General features: G+C 37.1%; 1 protein-coding gene across 16 annotated transcripts in view; it reads right to left on the bottom strand.

Annotated features, from left to right (window-relative positions):
* plekha5 (pleckstrin homology domain containing A5) overlaps positions 1-18,644 on the bottom strand; it is a 203,891-nt gene that overhangs the window by 9,131 nt on the left and 176,116 nt on the right. For 3 of the 16 annotated variants that reach the window (XM_008110373.3, XM_062983149.1, XM_062983156.1), the window contains 10 exons: positions 18,406-18,459; positions 15,090-15,170; positions 7,522-7,584; positions 5,903-5,983; positions 5,619-5,768; positions 3,610-3,711; positions 3,383-3,497; positions 3,066-3,109; positions 1,915-2,103; positions 829-949 (listed from right to left, as the gene is read on the bottom strand). In XM_008110373.3, the coding sequence (XP_008108580.2) occupies positions 829-949; positions 1,915-2,103; positions 3,066-3,109; positions 3,383-3,497; positions 3,610-3,711; positions 5,619-5,768; positions 5,903-5,983; positions 7,522-7,584; positions 15,090-15,170; positions 18,406-18,459 (1,000 nt within the window). Of the gene's footprint in view, positions 1-828; positions 950-1,914; positions 2,783-3,065; positions 3,110-3,382; positions 3,498-3,609; positions 3,712-5,618; positions 5,769-5,902; positions 5,984-7,521; positions 7,585-15,089; positions 15,220-18,405; positions 18,460-18,644 lie in introns of those variants that run through there. The other 13 variants (XM_062983147.1, XM_062983152.1, XM_062983154.1 and 10 more) reach the window with 8 other exon arrangements.

Here is an 18,644-nt window from a genome sequence, read left to right as displayed (position 1 = left end):
TGGATAGTGTGACATCCTCTTAAAGGCACAATTTATACATCTTTCAATCTGGTTACCAAAAACCATATTCAGAAATAAGCAATATAATAGAACTCTCTCTGAATCAATTTTCGCTCAATTTTACTTATTCCAAGACACAGTTACCGGAGTTTCTCCATGCTATGTAAAATCTTTAAAATCAGACTGAATAAGATATTCATTAGAATATCTAATAAGGTCATTGCATTCTAAAATAACAGTAAAGACTCCAACAGTACACTTACAATCTGGTCAGTCAAAAGGGAGACAATGAAATTCTGGAAATAGTTAGGTAATGAATTGGTAGAGAATATTATTTGCCTAATGGAGTTGGAAAACTTGACAAGGATAACACCATATTTTTCTGTTTTTAAAGGCGACATTTTGTTTTCAGTTTTCTGACAAATCAAAAAAAACATGTGGTGATGCCTTTAGGGATATTCTAGCAAATTGATTCAGGAAGTTGGATGAACAAAACTGAAAAAGCATTCAAGGTTCAGAAGATGAACAATTGTTTGAAGGAATGATGTACGTAGAACATGAGAGCTACGATTAGACACAGCGTCAATATAGATTTCAGGGCTGATTCTCACTTAGCTGTGCTTTTCTTTCTTGCCTGAATGCCTTCTCTGGTCACAGTTTAAACTTAATGTTACTGCTGTAGCCATTTCCTTCATGATAAGGTAAAAGTTATTCTCTTTGTAAAACTGTAACAAACTGTGCTATCGCTCAATGAATTTACAGAGTTTCAAATTTCCTTAGGCAGAAATAAAAACAAATAATTTTGTGGCAAAAAAGTTCCTTACTAACCTTTCATTGTAGAAGTTTCTGACTCAGAAACTGGATCTCCTTTTTCTTCCCCATTGGATTCATCAACTTCTGCCACAGTTGTTAACTCAGGCTCACTTTTGTAAAGCCGGTAATCTGGACCCTAAAAGTTGACCACATCATTGTTACATGAAATCATCTCACAGTAGGTATATTAAGACATTACAGCAAAGTGGATGCCCACAACATATGGCAATGATGACATGATGTTGAAAAAACTTTATTTTAAAGGTTCAGGAAAACTCAGATTGTCTACATTCTGTATCGATTTATACCTAAATACTTTTTTTTCAAGTTAAAAAGGCTATCTTGATGAGGGTCCATAATTTCAGTGCATATTTAAGAAAGATAATATATTAACCCACTCCATTTTTATCCTCTGATCTTCAGATAGCTCAAATCTACCAAAGATCAGAAGAAGTATTCTAAAACAAATCTTGTGCTGTTTGCAAATAACATAGCAAATACAAGCCAAGAGGCTGAATTATTTTCCAGAACCTATTTTCAAAGATATGGAAAATATTTTTAGATTTTAGATGAAAGCGAGCTCTCTGATATAATTTAGAAACATTGGGAAGGTATGTTCTTCCTGCTCCCATTTCTTTTAATTAAATATGAAGTATTAACTGCAAAATGATCTGTTTTTGATTGCTTGACCTGCTTAAGTACTGTGTCAACTAGTGGCTCTGAATAAATGAACATTATTTTGCAGATGGCTTCAGAATATGCTCTTTAAAAAGCATTTCAATGACATATAAAACAGGAAAAGCTCAAGCTACTTCTAAATACTGGCATAAAGAGATATGAGTTCACGAAGACACTGAGATTTTGTTTAAACCTAACACAAAATGCAACCAAATCTGAGTAACTGGGAACACAGACATTCACCAAACACTGATGAAAATGTCACACCAATAATACAGCAAGAAGTTAATAGTTGTGCTAAGGAGGAAAAATAAATCACCACAACATAAAAATAGCGGAATGCCAAAATAAAAGGGCAATTGTGCAGGAGGTGGAATGGGAGGGGAATGCTTGATGAACAGCGTGGCAATTGTGGCCACTTACACAGTGAGCTCCGTTTCTTTGGTATCCTTGAACCTGGTGGATCTTCCTGTCTTCAGGTAGATGGACAGGGCCCCTGCTATAACAGAGCAAGGAGCTGCTATCACTGGGCAGAGGGGGGATTATGGGAGGATGCTCTGCAAAGTCATAGGACCGAGGGAGTGGAGGACGAGGTGGGACTACTTCCTCTTCCTAAAGATTGCAGAACAGTCACCTTATTTAGACATGTTCATCCATCACAAGACTTATAACTTATAAATGTTTCACAGCAGTTATATTACATTTGAAATTAAAGGGACACTGCTGTTGTGAGAGGGACAGGATGAAATCTGAACCAATACTATCATCCATAAAGAGCAAACATTTTATGCCATGTGAACGTTTTCCCCTTCCCTTCAAATAAATATCAGGATTCTCCAGCAGTCAAAGGAGCTTCACTTAGGAAAGGGTCGACTTTCTGCATGAACAACAATCTATGTTAATTTTTTCCAGGCAGTCATTTGTCACTTTCCCTATACTTTATGTACTGGTGGACCATGTTCGTGTCCATTTTATAACAACTGACTCATTGCACAGTTTTTATGAAAAAGTTAAAACATGTAATCACTAATAATATTAACTTCTATTCAACTTCTTTACACACTGGTCCTCACAAGTCGTTGACAGTGTCCCTTTAAAACTACCATTTTTGATGTTATTATAGTCTCAAAGATACTGAGCACTCTCAACTCCAAGTGGTTTCCAGCTCAGAATTGTGTGCTCAGACCTTACTTACACATATAACACAGCATTTTTTCTATGTGAAATGTGTATCATAGGGAGTGGGGGGGGGGGGGAAGGAGAGAAAGGTTCACATGTATGGAGTAAGAGCCTGGATAAAAGGAAAATCAGAAATGAGAAGAGATTACAACTTCATTACAATGAGAGGTTATAAAACAAACAGAGAAATTGTCACTTACACACTTAGCCTTTAAAACAAATCTAATTATGAAATGTTCTTATCTGAGTTTATCTAACACTATTTCATCTATATTTAGTGATTCTCGTATCTAAATTTAGTAAATACACATGTAAAGAAACCTTTTGAAAACTGACAAGTAGGAACTTCATCCAGAAAATGATTAAAAAGAACTTTTAAAATCCTAAAAACCTACCTCATTTTTATATTTAGATGTAAAGGCCTTTGATGTTACAATACCTATTTAAAAACAAACAAGAACATAAATGTTACAGTGAGCACTGAATTATAGCTTTGCTAATCACATGTAAGTTTGCAGTGATAAACAATGAATGTGAAAACAATGGAAATAACCTCATCATCATCGTATCATTTCACATTTCCCTTTCTCCAAGGACTGGGGTGGGGAATAGCAACATATTAAAATACATCACTAAATCAAAACAAGAATAAATTTGATATTTATTCCTCATATTCCCCATCAAGCAACCCTAGCCTATACTTCACATTTACCTGCTTCTGTGGTGCTGTTTCTTTGCTGTTTATGTTTACTGAGACCTTCCATGACATCCTGAATTCGCCAAAGCTCCTTCTGAATCTGAGCACGCTGTATGCCAGCTGATTCGCTCTACCAAAGACAAATGCTTGCATTGAATAGGGTTTCTTCAAGAAAATTTTGAAGAGACACCCAAGAATCATTACCATTAATTAGAATAATACATATTTGGTTCTAGCTGTACCTGAACTTCCCCAAGCCGCTCCAGCTGCTCCTGCATGTGGTTCTTTGTTACTGTTACATCGTACTCTAGTTTGTCATACTCTCGCCAAGCTCTTTCAAGCTCCTAATAATACATATAAAATATTACATAATTTAGTTTGAAGGGTCCACTGACTATAAGTGAGTCTTTTGTTAGCATGCAGGAGACGGGGGTACCTAGAGCAATCCTCCTTTCACAAATGTCCTTGCTCCATGGAACCTTTGGATGTAACTCATTGCCCACTGACATGATATGTACAATATTAAACTTCTTTAGAGTTAGTGAAGTCTGACCTCCCATTGAAGTGGAGAAATAATTATGTGGTCCCCAAGAATAAATAACAAGCAACCAGGGCCGGCCCGAGAAAATTTTAATTATTAAGCGGGGGGGCAAAAATTGCGCCCCCCCCCCCCGCGCTGCGGGAGGTGTGGCCATGCATGGCCAGACCTGCCCCTGCCTCCCGCGTCCTGGCCCCGCCTCCCACGCTGCTCGCCCTGGCCCCGCCTCTCACGCAGCGTGGGAGGCAGGGTCAGAGTTGGCCCCGCCTCCCACACTGCTCACCCTGACCCCGCCTCCCACGCTGCGCAGCGTGAGAGGCGGGGCCAGGGCGCAAAGGCCAGGAGGTGGGGCTCCGCCCAGATGGGGCCTTGCCTCCTGCCCCGCGCGCCCTTGCCTTTTTTCCAGATGGCCAGACTGCAGCGGAGGTTCCTCCAGGCCGCGATTGTGGCCTGGAGGAACCTACGCTGCAGTCTGGCCACCTGGAAAAGGCCAAATGGGTGAGGGTGAGCTGCGCGGGAGGTGGGGCCAACCCTGGCCCCGCCTCCCATGCTGCTCGCCCTGACCCCGCCTCTCACGCAGCGTGAGAGGCGGGGCCAGGGCGCACAGGGCGGGAGGCGGGGCTCCGCCTAGACAGGGCCCCGCCTCCCGCCCCGCGCGCCCTTGCCAGGCTGGCCTCCATGGCGCCCCCGGGACTGTGCGCCCGAAGCAGGCGCTTCAGTAGCCTCCGCCTTGGGCCGGCCCTGCAAGCAACTGCAGTATGAATTTTTGCACTTTTATTTTATTGCTTTATCTCAGGGGTCCCCAAATTAAAATCTGCAATCCAGATGCCCCCCCCCCCCAGGTCATTTACCTGTCTCTCCACCCTAAATTTTAGATTGAGGATCGCCCTAAGTCTGAAACGACTTGAAGGCAAACAACTAACTTGGCTATCTCATCAGCCAAAAGCAGGCCCACACTTCCCATTGAAATACTGGCAATTTTATGTTGGTTAAAATTGTCCTTCATTTTAAATATTGTATTGTTCTTTCAATTTGTTTTTGTTTTTTTTGCACTACAAATAAAATATGTGCAGTGTGCACAAGAAGTTATTTAGGGTTTTGTTTTTTTTCCAAACTATAGTCTGGTCCCCCAACAGTCTGAGAGACTGTGAACTGGCCTTCTGCTTAAAAACCTTGAGGATCCCATATTTATCTGAAGACTAGGCACCTTCTTCTCAAGTAATGAAAGTCTGATCACCTCTCAGGTTTTATGACATTTTTCGGTATGCTAGTGAAAAAAGACAGCAGTATGCAGGACTGGCATATGGAAAGCATGATTTCGTGAGGAAATGTTTTTGTGCCTCATTAATGGCAAGGAAGGATCAGTTCAATTCTCTGCTAATGACATTCCAGAATTTTCTCATCACTATGGAAGACCACCTGGTCCCTCCACATCTTTTCAGATATTTGCAGATGAAGGCTCGAGTACTTATTGTGCAGCTTTCTCATTGCTAGCCCCTTTCCAAAATAAAGACATTTTGTTGCTCTACTATACTGTACAAAATGAATGCTGCTCCTTCCCACTGCACTCTGACAATCATAACAAAGTAATGTAGGCTAGGTTGTAATAAAGAACAAACTTGTAGACAGCCAATTAAAAAAATACCTGCACAAAGAACCACCACTTAACACACTGCTGAGTTTTACTAGCAAATGAAAAATTGCATTACTTACTGCAGTAGCTCGAGACACTTCTCGACAAGTGCTAAGGAGTCCATTCTGTAAATCATCCCTCTGTAAGATGACATTTTGTATGGCAGCTGGGTTTTCTGCATTCATTTCTATCTCTTGGCTGGCTGATAGCAAAGCTTGCTCAAGCGTGTACTAGGGTAATAAAAAGAATAATTTTAATGTTCTGCATCATTGAACAGATGTTCCTTTTACTTCACTTATCAGTGTTCTGATAACAAAGCATGAAAAATAACATCCAATTGGGGCAATAAATATAATTATCCTACTTTTTCTTTGTGCAGCTGCTGGAGTTTCTCTTCAAGGGCTTGTACCACTTTGTCTTGTTCACATAATCGGCTGAGCTTAGTCTAGTATGGAGGAGAAGATGGGGATAATTAGAGTCAGCAGTTTCTTGGGACATTGACAACAGAGGTACTGCTTGCTCTTTTAACTACAAAGAAACACACCCTGATATATATCATACCCAAATTATTCACATATTATATACTGAAGCCAGAGTAAGTTACCTTTATTTAGTACTTTGAGCCAGCTGGAGTCTATGTACATATAGCAACTTACTTGTCTATTCTCCATGGTGTGTAGGGAACATTAGGCTTCCTACTCATCATGGAGGATCAATAGTGCCTGCACAAACTCTTCACGTAGGTGATTGTACACAGAAACTGGGACACTGCAGAAAACCAGAGGGTGTCCAGTGTTGGATGATAAAAGGGGTTGTAGAACCTTTGAGCTCTTCTATTTGCAAAAGGTTTCTGCAATCGCTTGTTTATAAAGAAAGCAGAGATATTCCAGTAAAGTTAAGTGGATGGGTAGCTATTAGTCTCGTGCATTTGTATGGAATCGCTATCCGTTTTTGTTTGTCCCATTCGTATTGCCCCATTTCCGTTTCCACCCACTGCTTCTGGAAATGGGCACCTATTTGAATGAGCTTTTCCGTCCAAGGTAAAAGAAAAGCGAAGATTTTCGGCCCATGGGCAGCAAAGCGCCAGGGCCTGTATGGCCCTTCCAGCTAGGGCCTACATCTGCATCCGGTACTCAGCTGTAAGCCCTACAAGCCAGGGCCTGCCAGCCGGGCTTACAAGCATCAAGCGCTCGGCTGTAGGCCCTGCAAGCCAGGCGTATGAACGTTGGGTGCGTAGTGCCTGGCTGTAGGCCCTGCCAGTATGCCAAAAATCAGCCAACCAAACGGCTACCTTTTGCACTTTTTTCCGTTTCACTGATATTTCTGTTCTGGAGGGAGTGTACTGTTTCGTGCATTCCGAATGAACGGCACAAAACAAAAACATGAATTAAACAAATGGGACAAATTTCGGGCCCATGACTAGCAGCTATGTATAATACAAAACTTTACACTGAAGGCACATTTACCTTAGCATTGCACACATTACAAAACACAAGGTAATATGGTTATTGATGATCTGGGATAGAATGATCAATGTATTGCTAATATATTGGATCAAATATTGCTTAGTTTACAAGAGGAATCAGTAACGTGCATGTATTCCCAATGGTGAAACAACATATCCTCATACAAATATTATTTCACATGCCTTTAGTACTGCAAACAAATGAAAATGTTTATTTTAAAGTATGGGTCTGGCCACCTAGTCACATAAAAATGTGTCTCAGAACAGTTCATTTTTGGTGCCCTGTTTCTGAAAAAGCATAGGGAGCTCTGGATGACATTCTACATTTTTACAATCTTTCAAACACAGATAACTCAGAGTACTTTTCAACTCTGTTGTTTCAGAAATTCTGGCAGATGTAACAAGCCAATGTCATCTTGATCCCTTACTTTTTTCTTTTCTTTTTTTTAAAAAAAGTAAAACATAGCAGTTTAAAGAAAGCATACCAGTTCCACATACAGCAATACAAAAGTACTCACATCAATATCCAGGTCTTCTGATCTGTATTTGTACAGAGTACCCCTACATTCATCTTGTGAGAGCTATAATAAGGAAGAACACTGCCATTAAATTACTTCACTAAAATCATGCAAAACAATGTGTTGTCAAAAGTTAGCATTTAATCAAGTGTAAATGACTTCACATTGAAATGTTAAGTCTGAATGCATTTAATCAACACACCACGTTAAACTCAATTTTTAATGGAATGCAAAATAATGATTGCCAGAAAAAGAAATACACATCCAGAACTATTTATTCTAGAAAGGAAGTTAATCAAAGCTGAGACAGGAATCACAGCCCATTTGTAATCTTTAGATATCACAGAAATGATATAAATTTAGTTTTGGTAATAGTCCAAACATGCAAGAATCAAATCAAGCAAATATGGAGGAGTGGATAAATCAGCTACACTAATACAAACAATTTGGTACCATGCAAGTGGAGAATGACGAATTGAACTCCTTATGAGAATTCTGAACACTGAACTCCATCTTGCATTTGTTTTATCTCTTAAGAAAAAAATCAAGCAGAATTACTTGAGAATTTCAAAGGATGTTATCTGTTTGGAGTTACAAGAATGGGCAGCATGAATATACTGGCTTTATCATGTAGATTCACTTATTTTGCTGCATTCCTCTCAGCTTTGTTTTAAAGACTTTCAACATACCAAGAACAGGTTTAAACTACAGACTACGTTATCCAAATGTACGGAAGATATAGAGAATTTTTGCAAATTACTGGATAGAGAAATAACATTTATGTGAAGTTACACGTAAGGCTGTATGAAGGATATACAGCCAACTCAGATAGTGGATGATTAGACAATAGAGATTCTGCTGTGGCCTGGAAAAATAATTTCAGATTTCTAAATGACTGTAGGAACTTTAGAATAATTACATTTCCCAACCTTTTGTTCTACTACGTACAGGCCCACTTTTGTTGTTTATACCTTCCTCATTATAAATATATGCTTAATGGAAAGGCGGAGTTGTAAAGACAAAATGTCTGCACATTGACTTTGTACCACCTCTATCCTTTAGACTGCTAGCAAGACAGTTTAAAAATATACAGGACAGAATCGCATGGACATTTTGAGCAATTTTCAGAAGAATAGCTGTTTTAGTTTATTGAAGCAAAACCTATCTTATCACACTGCAGAGGTACAGTGTCGTGACTTCACTTTAACTACTGTGGCAAATCTGGTGTTTGTAGCTTACCAATTAGCTAGAGCTCTCGCATTGAGAATTCCAAATATTCCTCCCTAAACTGAAAGTCCCAGGATTCCATAGGAAGTTATGATAATTAAAATGGAGTCATAGCACTATAATTGTGAGGCATGAAATAATCTCTTTATCCTGAATCAATGAATGGGGAATTGGTTTAATATAATTGGAATATCCACAAACTCCTAATCATGGTGAGGAGATTGGGAACAAGTTGCTAGCTCTATCACCTCCCTACTCTGTCCTATTGTTTAACAAAAATATGGTCTGCATCAGCAGAAAAGGTCTGCTTTAGTGAAAAAGAGTGCCATAGTAAACAATTTAAACTGAATGTGTGTAAACTCTAGACAGGAGACAATCTATTTAGTTTCACTAATGGGTAGTTTCAACGTAGACATAGTGTTATAACATGTTTAAAGCAGACTGGACAACCAGAAAGGAAGGAGAGGAAAACTGGAAAGCACACTTCTGATTGTTACCTTTGTATTGGGCCACTGCAATGAATATTTTTAAACGTTTTCACATTAAAACATAACTGTTCATTTCTCACACACTAATCACCCTCCCTATTGTCACACACACATACATACAGACAGATAGACATACATATTATTGTATTCAGAATAAGATTATACACCTTATCTCTACTTTTAAGGAAGAACTACAAAAGCAAGGATGAGGGAAAGGTTTAGCCATACAAGCATTCCAACTGCAGAATAAACCCTAAGAAAACTTTTTAAGTGTTTCATTTCAAGGCATATTCTCATGCAAATGCATTAGGTGACAATCTGACATTATGCACAGTGTATTAAAGCCATAGAAGTAGCCTTGATTTGAAATGAACATTTAATGGGATGAGTATCAGGAGGATGAAAAAGCCACAGCACTTTTTGCGTGTCATGAAGTTTACAAGTTTTAATTTGGTATTGGTATTATATTTAATACCTACCAAGACTTTCCCATTTATAAACCCATTTGAATATATGTATCATAGATTCCATTTGATAAGAGAAAGAATTGAAGAATGGAAATATTTATTTTTAAAAAATAATAAAATACATATATGCTCAAACATGGCCTATGTATATCTGGCCAATAAAAAGGTATGCACTTGTTTTCTAGAATCACACTGTGGATGTGTAACATTTCTGAACTGGCCTCTAGATCTCATGTTCAATGTTGTTATAAGTAATTCTGAAAACTTTACCAATTCTCACATTTTCAAAATTCAAGATCTATTTTTACATCAAAAATACTTGTTGATCAATTAGATTTCTTTAAAAATATATAATGTACTTATTTAAAAATGGCAGAAGCCTTGACTCGTTTTTTCTGTGATGGAATTTCAAACAGAATAATGTTTTTACCCATGGCTGATATACAATATATCATCAAATCACTGCTTAGTATTACATAAGAACGATTAGGTCTTATATTTATTGTTAATTCCCTAGTACACTAGACCCAATTAATCAATGGGACTTTGGTAAATCAATACAAATCACATTGATTCAATACGTCTACCTTTGTTGGAATTAACCATTCTTTGTATGCTCATTACTCTTTTGCACTTCGATTCACCTTATTGGTTTTTAACAAACCAGAGTTTTTAACTATACTGAAAGCAGCAAGTCACATGGTTTGATGCTATATGTGAACTGAACCATAGCTTTGGTGTCAGAAACTATTATTCCAATTCCTTTGTATGCAAAGAGTGACAGGAGGTTATTATTGGCTCCAAAACTGCAGACTGAATAAGCAGTTAATTTGCAGAAAATGAAAAGAGAAAAAAGCTTTCAATCATTCTCAGTAATTTATACTCTTTAATGGGGAACCATGGTGTACCTCTGAACAGTTATCAGATTTCTTGGTTTAGAAGATTAACACTGACAAAGATGTGTGGTAGCCATATACAGAACTTGCTCAGGTATGGAATCCAGGACATATACAACATGTATATCTCCATATCCCGAAACTGCACTTTCTTATTAAATCAAATTTTGTCCCACAAAATGCTCCAGAAACCTGTATAACAAAGAGGTTCTACTGCTGATGGTTCCCAAGTTCCATAGAAGCAGTACTGAAAAGTCTTACCTTTCAGGAAATTTGTCTGTTCAAAGACAGAACTAAATTCTTTCAATTGAAAGCAGCAATGAAAATATAATTTAATTTCAAGATCCTAAATCAACAAAGTAAAAATACTGGAAACTTTACAGGCTAGCTGTGGTAGATTAACACTAAAACTACAGTGGTGACTGACTTAGGTGACTTAGTTTCTAAGACAGTTTTTTAAAAAATAGACAAACAAAAACACAGTATTATGATTAACTGAAAGATGAAGGCACTGAAGATATCACATATGATATCCCATAGTAGAATCTAATCAAAAGACAGGCCAAGAATTTCATTCTATTATCCAAAATGCTTAGAATCAAGACACCTGAAGTTGATTAATTTAAAATCACACTGTAATAAAAACATATTTTAAAAAATTGAAGATCAGGATACGGATTTAAGAAACAGTGCCACCTAGTGCCAACACAGAAGCACTGATTATCAGAAATTCCGTTTTAATTCAAAAATCTCCCATCTTTAACTGTAGAGGATTTTGTTATGGTGCAGGAAGTCTCTAGAGACAGAGTTAGTTCTTTCAGTTCAGGAACTGTTCACACTGGAAGCAACTCTCTGGAGTTTCTGATGGGGTCTTTCCCAGCCCTACACAGAGATGATGGGGATTGAATGTAGGAACATGCCACTGAGGCATATTCCTACATTCAATCCCCATTTGCATGCCTAGTGAAGTATCCTGCCACTGAGCTGTAACTTCACATACTATGGACAGCAACAGTACATTAGGGCAAAGGAAACTCTGCATTATGTTGAGTCAGATCACTCGTCTGTTTCGCACAGTATTGCAAACTATGACTAGCAGTGGGTCACCAGGATTTAAGGAAGGATTATTTCCTAACTGTACCTGGAAATCTTAGGTATACGCTGGTGAATATAAAATATTCTTAAGTCAGAGTTTAGAAATGTTACTGGGGTGGACTACATCTCCTAGAATAGTCTCAGCTAATAAGGATATATTTTAAGTTTTGAATAAAATGATTTGGCAACTTGGAGAGGGAGTGAGGAGACACCAATATAAAACTCTGTGTGCAGTTGGAAAAGCAGCATGTATTGTAATTAAACTATTTTTTACTGAGCAGAATTAAAGAGACTGAGACTTTGCTAAGTGGCATTTTAGCTCATAATAATTTGATAGGGCTACAGTCTCAAAGATATAGAAGAGATGGTGGTAAAATATCTTACTTCAAAGTGATGCCTGAAATCTATGACCTGTCCTCAGTAGTTCTTAACCTTCGTCCTCCAGATATTTTGGAATTCAGCTCCCACAATTCCTAACTTCTGGCAAGCTGTCTGGGATTTCTGGGAGTTGAAGTCCAAAACACCAAAGAGGCCCAAAGACAAAGAACCACTGATATCTCATTCTGATAAAATGACTGCCTCTGAGTTCAGTGAAATAGAACACTATGTTTTTAATGTATTTTCGAAAGAAAATCTGACAACACTGAAAAGATGGGACTGGTAAAGGAACATGGCTCCTTCAGAAATGTCTATCCTTCCATTAGGAGGCTAGATAGATGTAAGCATGTACGTGGCATCCAAAGAGACGTGTTTTGGACAAAAACACACCTCTTATGATCATATCTAGTAACGATGGACAATGACAGGCACTTTCTGTGGTAGCAGCTTGAAAGGATCCCCCATGCAGTGGCTCTGCCTGCATGTGGAGTTGATCCTCTGTAGGCTCTAGTCATGCAGAGAGCACAGTGCTACCATGCACCTTCCCATTTCCATGATTTTCCAAGCAGTTGTGGGAGTATGATACTGGTAAGGTCAGGCTCACCATCAGGCTGGGGCTTCCACACATTACAGGCGTCCACCATATGGCAAGCGGCTGCCTGTTACCAAATTTAAAAATAAGTTATTTCTGTTTTATAACTCATACAGAAGTTTTACGTATCTAGCAATCCAAAACATGCAATGCAACTCAAGTAAGGAAGCTTCATGAAGTCATGAACAAGGAATAGAAAAATCTTTTAAATCATTTGGCTCAGAACCTTAAAAACCACCCAGAGCTCTGTGAATTGCTTGTGGAGTTAAACCTGTCGCACAAGTAAAGTATTTGCTTACCCCCTTTTTAAAAAAGCACCTACTGACTTTACATACCCATTTTCAATCTCTCTCTCCTCACTTTAACTGAACTCCTGATTTTTTCACAAAGCTGCTTTGTAACTCATGTTAAATTTTAGAATGGATGGATATTCAGTATAGGATATTTGATATTAATGAAGATGATTTGCTGGAAAGTTGTTGCTTCAAGTGTTTTTGGTATTTAAAAAACATACAAAGATAAAAACAATAAAACATTTCATACCTGTGTTTTAGCTAAATTAAGCTCCTAGAGGAAACATGCATCCAAAAATGATCAAGCATATCAACTTAGAAGAACTTCCCAAAGTGAAACAATTAAGTATGGATTAATTTACTTTAAAATGATGACAAGATTGCACTTTCCCTAACTTATGAATAATTAAACCCATGAATCAGGTTGGTAAAGTAAATGAGAAATACTGTGCTCTAAATGAATTTATTGACTACAATAGATTTAAATAATCTATGTAAATTACTTACCTATCAGGTAAGTGGGCCTATGTTTATTGGAACAACCAATTGAATTTAGGACTATTTAGGCTTATACAAAGACTCTTTATGTTTCTACTGCAACTTGAAAACCCTTTACTTTAGTGTTTATCTTCTATTTTAATAATTAACTTTTATATGTTTTAATTCTCTGGTTTTAATGTTAGTTGTTTACCAATTGTATGTTTTAAGGCAATGAATTATTGCTAATATGTGAGACCGCTCTGAGTCCCCCTCGGGGTTGAGAAGGGCAGGGTGCAAATTGGAAAATAAATAAATAAATGAGCCAAATTGTCTGTAACCTATGGATGTAATCTCTAGTGCCTCAGCCAAGTAGCAGATAGTGAAGCCAACATGTTTCCTCCATTTCAATAATATAGCACACTACGGTTGCTGTTGAATTTATATGAATTATTACTCACAATGGGAAGCAAGGAAAAACATGTTAACCTAAATGTTAACAAAGCACATGTTTGAGCAAAGTTGTAATGGCACAGAGAGTATTTCATCACAAAATTAGATACAGGAGGCACCCAACTGTTTGCAAAAACTGTGGACATTTTTTGCCCACATTGGAAAAAGGTTACCAAGTCTTGTCCCAATAGTGTGGCTTTTGTATTTAACAGCTGCTTAGTGCAGAGATATTTGGCAGATTCAGGTTCTCCCACCACAGCTGCAATGACAGAAGGTGCATCTGCCTAGTTCTCTGTGTCATGCATCAATTGCATGACAAGCAAATTTTCTCCAGGGACATGCATCAATGACCTTAACATGCTGGTCAAAGCTTGAGTTAAGAGATTTACTTTGTTTAGGAGCTGGCGAGCTCTTAGGTTGAAAAAATAATAATGCCATTCATTTTAAAAAAGGTAAAATCTAACAAAATGATGCCAAATATGTTATTTAACACACAGTAAAATCTGTTGATAATGCTACAGTGCTCTGGATAAATTATACTAATAGATTTCTAACAGATATGTTGATGTTATATTTCCATTCAGCACATTTCCCCTCTGCACATTTTAATCATGACTGAGACTGACTTTGTTTGCTGTGACTTTCTGTACACACTGCCCTCAGGAGCTATAACCCCCAGATCAATGTTTTGATCCTTTTTAACTCCCAAGGGCAAAAAAGCGTCTGGTCAGGAACCTACAACAATTAGTAAATTCATTGCTAAAATGAGAAGCTGCCAGAAATGACAAGGTAAACACCGCTGGCATGCTTTTGCAATAAATAAAACGAAGACGTTCCTTCAAAGGACAAAGAAAAGAAAGAAAACGGATTGCATAAATCCATGCTACAAATGTTGGAAGCTTGTTGGCATTTTGATTAATTTACTAGATTATCTTGCTGAAAACAGCAATTTCCCAAATATCCTGAAACAGATAAAACTTACTGAAACGGGTACACTCAATATTCAATGACAAGTACGTTCAGCAAAGCCATGCTAGCGATATTGCAACGTTTTATAAAGCACAGATGACTTGTGGTTTTCCAAAACAAATAGGAGGAACACCAATGTTATGGGTAAACTGGAGGGGACAACCAAAAACTGTCACTTGAGGAAAAAATTTGCAATGATAAAAAGCAATTTCATTCACTATCCAAGACCTTACTTGATGGTACAGTTGTGGTCTAAGCGCCGAGTTCTCAATCATAGTGTGAACCATGATGATTAAAGGTTCATTCTCTTTCATCTATTTCAAATCAGGAGGAGCATACAGCAAACATCAGTTTACAGCAAGGCTAGATTTGAAAGACGACACTGTAAATATAGCCTCTACTTTAATTGTTTTCTGTTAGTGTAGCAATTCAAACTTCTGAACATTGGAAAGGGTTGCTAAAGCCAAAACTGGAAACCTATGCATTTAAACTGGAGCGGCCTACAAACTAGAGTAGGTTTAAAGCAATTCATATCACTCAATACTTTAGATGATTCCTACAGAAATTTCAGTTAGAATTTTTGAAACATCTCTAAGAAGCTGGCAAGTGCTAGCTTCATTAAATTATTCCCTCACCTAAATAAATAGATTTAACAAAGTAAAAATAAACAAACTGTCTCAAAATAGCTACTGGGCAAAACCAGAATTTTTGAAGTCAATCTGATGAGCAATATGAGAAGAAACACAGAAGTCTATCAATGTACTCGGCAGGTTGTTTAATTCTGTAGTTTTTTCCCAATCAAAAGCCTATTAACTCCCCTGACCTTGTAAATATCGTATCACTATAATTTCAGCCCACAGTTGAATCCAATAGGAATCCAATAGAACCGTTTTTATGAGCAGAATTAAGAGCATGGAAGAAGGAGAAATTTCTGTTGCACTGGTATACCAGCACAATGCCCGATTAAATTCCAGTGACTGTGCTTCTTACATCTTTTCACAGTATGAACTGAAATGGATTTAAGCTTTTGTAGTTCATGAATGTTCATCTGATAGTAGTTCTCAGAAATACCTTATGATTGCTCAGTGTAATAGCATAACATGAGATTTTCCTAGCTACTATATTCCCTTGGCTGTAAAACCTGTCTTTTGCACATTTCCTATAACTATAATATTCATGACTGCACTATAATTATTTGCACTAACTGACTCTTAAAAAATGTTTGGAATGCCTGTCTGCTGATAAAAGTTAATCATAGATTTTAGAAGCAGCTACCAAGCTTCATGGCTGAACACCTCTCAATCATTAAAAAAAAGCAGATAGATACTTGGGCCTATAATACAGAATTAGGGCACGTATGGTTCTCCAGATGCTGTTGGACAGCAACCCCCATTATCTCTCACCACTGGATTTGTTGCTCAGATATGAGTTTTACATCAATATCAGGAGTAATTCAGGATACTCCCCCCACACACTCTTACTTTAAGGCTTTAGATCAGTTATAATTTTATATACATCTTTAAACCATTTCATTAAAATTCACTAAGTTACATTTAGCCAGGAAATGTTGATTATTGCTGCCCTAACCCTATTTAGAGAGCAAGTGTTTAATGGTTCTTATGGAAGTCAAATCACTGGTATAACTACGGAAACAGGAACGGCCTTAGTGGTCTAAATTTTGCTGTGGGTTCATTTATAGTTATACTGTCACAAGCCTGATAGGTCTTGACAGGATCCATATATTATTTTTTTAGCTGTACTCACTAATCAGGGATGGGAAATTGCTAATCTACTGACCATGAAGGGTTTCTCCACATGACTGGCTACTTCAAAACCATGTTAAGTGTCTCACAGGCAGAATTACAGTGCAAATATACATTTCTATATAAGATAACAGTTTTCCTAAACAAATTTATCTAGTGTAAATTATATTCCACATACAAACAATTACATATACTCAATCAAATGGGGGAAAGACTGGGTCTTACAAAAGCCCGTTAATATTTTTTACCAGGTTACTCTACTGTATGCAACAGGAAAATTAAGATTCTACCCATCAAGATGAAATTGAAAAAATAATTGAAGTTTTATTGGATTTTTATTCTACAGTTTATCAATTTCACTCCTGATTCTATGAGACACCCTTGACAATACTTAAACAATTAAGGGGCAGAGGTATGTGTGAAGATAATCCCAATATTACAATCAACACTGCAGTGAGCAGGAAAGCTTTAAGACAAGAACGCTCCATGATCTGTATTTCCATGCATATAAGTAGATTCTGGAGCAGGCTGCTTCTTTAACTTTAATGACATCTGTATGCCAATCAAGCCTAGGCTAGATTAACATTTTCTGAGATCCGCTCATGGTTATGCATAATGGCCACTACTTATGCAAAATAAGAGATAGCATTCTTTTCTGGATTATATAGAACTGATCCTACAAGTAATCACAACTACAATTTACTCAAGGACATTTTTAGAATTGTTCTAGGGTCGAAAGGGGAAATGAATATAAACATAAATATTTAAGATACCCAAAGATTAGTATAATTCTGACTTCACACATAATAATAATAATAATAATAATAATAATAATAATAATAATAATAATAATAATACTTTATTTGTATTTCACCCTATCTCTCCGAGGGGACTCAGGGAGATTAGATTATTATACAACAAATACACAGTATTAATCTAACCCTGATTCAGATCTAAATTTGAGCAGCAAAACTAAACATTTGAATGGTTGGGTACTATACAGATTAAACTTGGCTATGGAAACTTTCAGATGAACAAAAATAAATAAAAACATTAAAGACCTGCTATTGGCATGAACTAAAAATTATGAGCTTCCTCATATGTCAGCAAAAATTGGCAATACACCCTACTTTATGCTACTGTTGGATGCACAATGCACCATCCTCTGCACAGTTGCCATGCACTGGGTTGTAGATGATGTGCAACATTATGAATACTATGTGAAGTAAAATAATGCATTCTAACTTTAGGATGCAAATAACGGAAAAGGGAAAGTCTAGAAAAATCTCACAACTCCTTTGCTAATAGCTGGATAGAGATAAAAGATGGCAGCTATATATAACATTCTTAAAGTTTATTTTTCTTCAGTTTTCCTTTGATAGAAAAAAATACTATGATGAAAAGTATATACTTATGTCCTAAACAAAAATGTTAGTATTTTATTTGGAATGTGGAGATGACATGAGCAAAATCCAGATGTTTATGTATTTTTTTTAAAAAAAACCCTCAAATTTTAAAATGCAGTGTACATGTTAAAATACTAGGTATGACACAACCTATTCAATTATTGGACCTCAAAAGGCACATTATTTTTGGCATACTGCATACAGCAGTAAGAATTAGTAATTTTCTTAGTAACTAAAACTATACTGTTTAAAATTGTAAAAACATTTGTATTACCTCACTATAAAAATTTAAGCAAAGAACACCAATAAAGCTTAATAGAAAATCTAGAATCAACATTTAATTAGACATAAAACATACAAGAATAAGCTATGAATCCCACCTGATGGTCCAAATATATGGCATTCCTTTGAAGGTGATGAGAAAGAATCTCATTCTAGCAACCAGCATTCAAAGATAAAGCAGGGAAGAAAGAGACACATACAAAGACGTGGAAAAGTCAGTAAGAAAAGAGAAAGAACTAAATAGTTGAAATTAAATCATGTTTAGATTATACTCGCATATATTTTTTCACACACACATAGAAGCAGCTGTGAAAATTATCTGAATTCAAGGAAGGAT

The sequence above is a fragment of the Anolis carolinensis genome, chromosome 5 (genome assembly GCF_035594765.1).
Source record: "Anolis carolinensis isolate JA03-04 chromosome 5, rAnoCar3.1.pri, whole genome shotgun sequence".
NCBI lineage: Eukaryota > Metazoa > Chordata > Lepidosauria > Squamata > Dactyloidae > Anolis > Anolis carolinensis.
Note: the sequence above shows the minus strand (reverse complement) of the source record. Positions and strands in the feature narration are given on the sequence as shown.